Genomic DNA, 7,304 nt, shown 5'->3' on the forward strand with positions numbered 1-7,304 from the left:
GGCCATTGAAAATGAATGGGAAATTTGGATGTACATGGCTGTCAATGGCAAGTTTTTGTCAAATTTTGGGGGTACTGTAAGTTTTTGCCAAATTCTGTATGCATCATTTATGCCGCTTACTGTCCCTGGAACTTTTTATGTGTAAATTTTGTGATTTGGTCAAAAACTGTAGGACAAGTAGCATTTTCCAAAAAAAAAAAAACTGCGTTTACTGGTGAACAGAAAGTTTTTGGGGTTATTTGTTTTTGTTTTTTCCAAAATGCTACATGCCCTACAATTTTTGACCAGATCACATAATATACACATCAAAAAATCCAGGACGGTAAAGGGCATAAAAGTTGTATACTGAATTTGACAAAAACTTCCCCCAAAATTCGCCAAAAACCCATTTATTTCTAATGTCATGCCATCGACAGCCATGCACGTCCAAATTTCCCATTCATTTTCAATGGCAGGAAAACATAGGTTCTATTGATTTTTGACCATTTACAATGACAGGCAACTGGCACCCAAGTAAGTCGATGCCATTGACAGCCATGCACATCCAACCTATTGATGATGATGTAAGTCAAATTTTCAACAGGATCTGATACCGACAGGACGCTTTCCCAAAACATCCACAAATCAATATCATTAGTACGTGTCCCCGAAATGTCTCCAAATCAACAGTAAGTGACCTGATATCACCATGACGTGTCCCCGAAATGTCCCATAATCAACGGGAGGTGACTCCAAAACGCCCCAAAATCAACTAGGCGGTTCTTAGATCTGTTACTACCACAGCAAAGTTCCCATTTAAATTTCTCCAGAAATTTCTAGTTTCATAACGTCATTTTCCAGCACAATGAAACGTGTGCTGTCAATCAAATACATATGGCGGAGTCAGTTAAGGGATTGGCTGGATCACGGAGTCTGGCTAGCTGTGTTAGCATTTGTAACGTCACTTTCAGAGTTTCTCAGAGAAGTTGCGAACTAGTTGGATAATTAAAAAAGGCCTAACGAAAAGCCTGAGCGAGGATTTCAGCAGCAGTGTGTTTTTGATGAGATGCTTTCTGGAAGTTTACCTAATAGTTCATCAATGCTACCAAATGCTAACGACCAGACCAGGGGTCGGCAACCCAAAATGTTGAAACATACATATTGAACCAAAAACAAAAAACAAATATGTCTGGAGCTGCAAAAAATTAAAAACCTTATATAATGCAGCACATGCAGTATGTATATATATTAGCCTACTATCAAAATGACTGAGTTAGCTACAAATACATAATTAGCCTTCATGACTAAATATTTATTTTCCCTGCAGTGCATCCTGGAGAGAATAACTCTGTTGTACGATGCTGCCTCAAATTTAACTTCATTACAATATTAATAAATTAGAATCATATTTGTCCTCCTACAGAAACCATATTAAAACAAAAAATGTATTTCCCTCCCCCATCTTTTTCCATTTTCATTCTTTTTAAAAAGCTACAGCGAGCCACTAGGGCAGCGCTAAAGAGCCGTAAGCAGCTCTAGAGCCGCAAGTTGCTAACCCCTGGGCCGGACGCTACCAAATGCTAGCACAGCTAGCCAATCATTTAACTCATTGGTCCCCAACCTTATTTGCACAACGGAGCGGTGGAATGTATGCCTTTTTTACAATTTTACAAATGAGAGTAATTATAAAATAACATGTCGAGGCTAAAAACGAATATTAAGTGCAGGGAAAATTTCACTCACCTTACACTGAATCATCCTATTTTTTAACAGAGGCCTCTCCTAAAACTTGTCGGCAAACATAATGAGTTCTTCTCCAATTGTAAGAGGTTTCTTAGCTTTAGCAATACGGTTCGCCATGAGGTATGATGCTCTCAGTGCATTTGCTTTTGTTGCCTCGTTTGCTAGCTTTTAGCCACATATTATGCATAATGGAATTGGTTGTAGGAGCGTCTTCTGGCTCAGCAAGTGGCCTTTTCCCCGTAAAAAAGCTGTCCAAAGATGCAGCACACAGCCAGCAGCAGCTAAAGTTACTGTTTACATTGACTGGCGCTGGGCTGCTATAGGTGTGCAAACACCCTAGTAATTGCGGCCAACCACTGGGTGGAGATCTATACAAATCTTTACTCGGATTAGTCTATAGAGTAGACGTGGATATATTGATGTTTCAAGAGCCACAGACCAGATTGCATTTGTTAATAAATTATTCATTTCTCTGCGGCCCGGTGGCAAATGCGCCAAGGACCAGTACCGGCCCACGGCCTGTTGGTTGGGGACCACTGATTTAACTGACTCCGCCTTATATATTTGATTGATAGAAGGCAACTCATTGCGCTGAAAAACGACGTTATGAAATAAAAATGCCATTGAAGAAAAATACATTATGAAAAAAATAATTCTTTTGTGGAAAAACGCTTTTTATCCTGCTGAAAAATGACATTATGAAATGAAAAAAAGGTTATTTTGGGAAAATTATTACGAAATAAAACACTTTTACAATTTAAGGGCTATATTACACAATTTGTTTGTTATTTATGGTATTTATTTCAAAATGTTGTTTTTATCTATTTAATTTGGAACCTTTTGGGGTTCCATAGTCACCACGTCAATCATATTGGCAAACACAGCTCGAGTGTATACAGAAAACGAGTGGCACATAATGGAATAACCCTGATTTATGTGTTGTTTTTTATCAACAAAGCTCGATTAAAATATTATCCTCGTCTTAAGGAATGTCGTGATTTTTTTCAGCCTCTTTAAGACGAAGGAGCACCATACCAGAGAAACCCTGGTATATTAATACAATCCAACAGGTCGAGAAAAATAGGAAAATTGTAAGGGGGAAAAAGTCATAAAAACTTAGGGTTGGTAGCTTTTGTTCGTTTTTTGTTTGTTTTTTAAATATAAATCCACATGAATGAGCCACACAGCGGGCAACTTCAGTTGCCTTCCACTGTTGTTTTCCTCTTGTAGGCTTGAATAGAATTGCAGAAAATTTACAACAACAACAAAAAAACTCACAGGTTTTAAAATGGAGGCGTCTTTTTTTTTTTTTCGTTTTTTTTTTTTAAACGCTGCTCATTCAGTCGGTCTATTTCCCGGTCCTGTGAGCGTGTGGGGGAGGGAAAATGTGTCCGCCTGGCTGCCAACTCCACACAGGGTGAGACGGAGGGGGAGGCCCGGGACCCCTCCGAGAGTTCAGGGAGTAAGCGGGGCAAAGATCCCCGTCGTTGCCAACCACCAGCGACGGCGAAAATGGGAAATTTGCCATAAGGCTGAAAGGCATTTTGGCTCTCCGCGTGGAAGTGTTCGCCCTGCTGCATTTACGGCGGCTCGGGAAATTCTCCGCCGAGGCTTCCTCGAGGGGGTGAGAGGAGGAGGAAGAGGAGGAGGAGGACGTGGAGGAGGAGGAGGAGGCAGCCCTGGTGACCCTGGCTTGTTTTGATTGCGCCCTGGAAAGCCTGGATCTCTCTGAAGCCCCGCACTTTTTACTCCTGGTCTCCTTCTCCTCGAGTTGCTCCAAAAATCCGTGGGACGCATTCTCGGCGGATTTCACATCCCTTTGTGCGTCCGCGCTGCTGGAATATTGGTCAGTGTTGATCGATTTGACGTTTTGGTATTCAAATTCATCGCAACAGTCTTCCACTTTTAATTTCACTTTGTGGAGAGGCTCCAGCGATGGATGAGGAGACGCCGTCACGCAAAGCTCTTCGATTTCGGTCTTGATTTTCTTAAGCGGCGTGGGGAGCCTTTGTCCGGTGCATTTCGGAGGCTCAAGCACCGAGTCAGTGTTTGGACTTTCCTTGTCACATTTGAAAACATCTGAGAGGAATTTTGATCCAGAGTTATTCGTAAATTCACATTTTTCATGTTCATCTTGGCTCTGAGCTGAGTTTTCATGCTGGTTATAGTGAAAAGTGGGCTGCAGAACCAGAGGTGCCTTTATAGGGTTAAGAGTTTTGGCGAGGGTCCCTACCCGGGCCCGCCTAAAGCGGATGCTCTGGACCGAAACCCGGCTGGAAACCGAGCTGGAGTCCGAATGAGAGGAGCTTTCTTCCTCTTCTTCATCCGAGCTGATTTCAGTACTCTCAGACTGAGTGTCATCGTCCTCGGAGCTGCTGCTGGTGGAGAAGCCGGATCCGAAATCCGAGTCGGGGTAGGCCCGTTCTGAGTAGGTGCTAGATTCGGTGTCGCTGCTGTCGAAGCCCGCTTCGAAGTGATGAGGGTGAAGGTAGAAATCCCGGTTTAGTTGGAAAGCATCAAACGCAGCACGGTGCGTAATGCTGGATTTGGGTTGCACGAAGAGTACCGGCGGGATTTGCGGGTGGTGTCTGCTCTTCCAGGGGTGTTTTAGGCCGCCCCCCTCGCGCCTCCTCTTCCTTTTGTGATGAAGGTCGGCTGCAGCCACGGCAGACTGGAGCGCCGCCACGGGAGCGCCCCGAAAAAACGCGTGCCTCTGGCTTAAAGTCACTCGATTCCCTTGAAACTTGGCTGTTTCATAGTTTTTAAAGTGTCTGTGAGTTGCCTTCACGGCCGATCGGTAATCTCGTCCGTGGCTTCTGTGGTAAAAGTGAGGTAGTTTGGACTCGCAAGGCGCTCGCCGGCCCGCTTTGTCTTGCACGCCGTGCAAACTAAACCAAACTTTTTTCTGCCAAAGCTCGGCGTCTAGGATCCCCGCAGACACCAAACCGTCCCCGGTGCACGACGTGGCTTTCCTTTTGTTGTTGCCGGACTTCAACACTCGCTCCGTCTTGCAGGAGAAATAAAGCGCCTCCACGTCCTCGCGTGATATCAGCGTGCACTTGGCTGCGTGGAAAGCTATGGAGTTTATTGCTTTGAGTTTGCGCAGCTCGTCCAGGTCACAGTGGTGCTTCTTGACGTTCAGGTGGTCCATGCGCTTGTGCACGGTGGTGCGTGGAATGTTCTTGAGCAGCTCGGTGAAGACCTGAGACAAGGCGAACATCTGCTTGCCTTGGATAAGCAGGTATCCCAATCTAACTCCTTGCATTTCCTCAAAGCCACACTCCAGGTCTCCCATGTTTTATGGATCAGCTCTAATCCCGATTCATCAGGGCATCTTCGCTCATTCCTCCACGCCAACTTTTGACTGTCAGGTTGAATGAACCGGCGGCGTCCACACACACTCCGGCATGGTGCATGCAGCGGATGCACCCTGCACCAAACCGTGTTGCTACCTGCCTCTGCCGGGTTCCACTCCCCTCTGATCGGCAGCAGAGTGAGGGGAAGGTGTGCACAACTGCTTCAGCCAGACGAATAAAACAGCAAGAGAGAGAGAGGGAGAGAGAGAGTTGTGTGTAAAGGGGAGGGAGAAAGAGAGAGAGGGCAAAATGCAGCTAAAATGCAGCTGCTATTGTGCCTGCACAAATAAAATGACAGCAAAGGGGAGGTGCGCCAGTAGGGAGACACCTTCATCAATTAATGCTCATGGACTCGACGCCTATTGGATGCCCTTGACAGGTGATGCAATAAAAATGATATTCCAACCCCACCTACCGACTTCCACATCCACTTTACAATCACCCGCAGACGATAGTAAATCACTCCCAATCATTGCAAGGATATATTTAAAGGGAGAGACGCGCTAAAAATACATTCCCGCTTTGTATTTCACGATTGGACTCAAATTCTTTCCCTTTGGATTTCCCCTTAAAATATGCACATTCAACTCATGACGAGCGGAATTGCTTTCCCCCCACAATAAGATTCTCGTTGGTTTTTCATCCTTCATATCAAGGGCGTAGGTTTGCATAGGGACGGTATAGGGACATAACACCACCAACTTTTAAGGATGCTCAAATTGTTCCCACAAACTTTTAAGCAACCTTATTTGCATTATAGCATGAGTTCAGTTATATAGGTAATTTAGATTGTCTTCCCATAAATTGTAAGGATCGAATTGACCCTTCACTGTAAAAGAAAATCCCGTGAATTTTACGGGGAAAAAATGGCAGTTCAAATACAGTTCAAATGTAAATAATATCACAGAAAAATCTGTATATTTTACAGTTAAAATCTGTAAAAACAAAAAACAGTAAATCCAACAGCTTTTTACTGCTAATTCAGGATGAACGTGCTGCTTTTAAATAAATAAAAAAAATAAATAAAATTTAAATATATTTATGTTTGTTTTACATCAAATCTCATTTAATCTAATTGAAAATTGCGATTTACTGTAAATACAGCGTTAAAAAACATACATTTACTCGGTTTCAAAATATCATTGCTTTGGTAAATTTATGTTTCAAGTGATGTGTGCAAGAATATCACAGAATATGCTTTTACTTCATTCATCGCCACACTTGAAAAAGACGGATCACATCATATAACATGGACAGCCACCACTCACAGTCGTGGTTGCCTCAACTTCCCATCATGCATTTCTGTCATTACCCAATCGTGAAGGGCGTGTGGCGGAAAACACTCATGTGACTTGAAGTTCTGCTCTATTCAATTCAATTCAATTTTATTTGTATAGCCCTGGATCACAACAAGGTTGACTCAAAGGGCTTTGAGACCCCCAATTTGACCAAATTTCAAAATTGTCCGATATATGCATATGTGTGATACATCATTGGAAAGCTTAAAACCTCTATTTTCTGGGGGAAGAAAAATTTTGAACAGAAATTGTGACATAATTTGTTTAAAAGTTTCAAATATGCGAGTAAATAATTTTTTAAAGTCGTTTTTTAAAATGATATATTTGACATCAATGAATGATTCTAAGCTACAAATGACAGACATTTTGATTAATAAATATAACTAATTACCTTCGTTTTATGGCTGGGTTGAAACAAAAGCGGTTGCACGACGTCTGTAAACGGGGCTTTCCAGGGTAAAACGGACACATTAAAAATAGTTCGGGGGCTTAATGTGCCATGAATCTGCTATGGCAGCATATATTGTTCTATCAAACACAACAGTTGTTTTGGCTTAAAATACAGCAGTTTCTTTTAAAGAGGTGTGCAAGAGCAGAAACTGCTTTTTCAGCCTTGTCTGTGTTTTCCGCCATATAAAAAGGATACTACAGTATATTTACAGTGATAGCAGAGAGTTGGGGCCCGCGGAACGTTTACATCTTCCTGGGGTAAGCGTAACTTAAAATAATTGAGAAGCACTGCTGTCAGGAATAAATTATTGAACAAACTATGTGCAGTTCATGATTTCACGAGTATGGCATTCAAATGGAGCTTATTTCCGTTGAACACACACACTCACACAAACACGCATAGTTTGTATGAAAATGCTTATTTTAATTTTAAAAAGCAGATTCCTATCACAAATGAATGCAGGAATGATTTTAGGAT

At 42.5% G+C, this 7,304-nt stretch overlaps 1 protein-coding gene across 1 annotated transcript; it reads right to left on the reverse strand.

Moving 5' to 3' along the window:
* Positions 1 to 208: 208 nt before the first annotated feature.
* Positions 209 to 5,215, reverse strand: skida1 (SKI/DACH domain containing 1). Its single transcript, XM_057824580.1, has one exon. The coding sequence runs from the start codon at positions 5,015 to 5,017 to the stop codon at positions 3,071 to 3,073; it is 1,947 nt and encodes a 648-aa protein (XP_057680563.1). The 5' UTR covers positions 5,018 to 5,215; the 3' UTR covers positions 209 to 3,070.
* Positions 5,216 to 7,304: the final 2,089 nt, after the last annotated feature.

The sequence above is a fragment of the Corythoichthys intestinalis genome, chromosome 20, assembly GCF_030265065.1.
Source record: "Corythoichthys intestinalis isolate RoL2023-P3 chromosome 20, ASM3026506v1, whole genome shotgun sequence".
In the NCBI taxonomy this organism is placed as follows: Eukaryota; Metazoa; Chordata; class Actinopteri; order Syngnathiformes; family Syngnathidae; genus Corythoichthys; species Corythoichthys intestinalis.

Bases quoted from the DNA above. Each gene is read 5' to 3' on its own strand.
- skida1 (XM_057824580.1), bottom strand. From the start codon at position 5,017: ATGGGAGACCTGGAGTGTGGCTTTGAGGAAATGCAAGGAGTTAGATTG.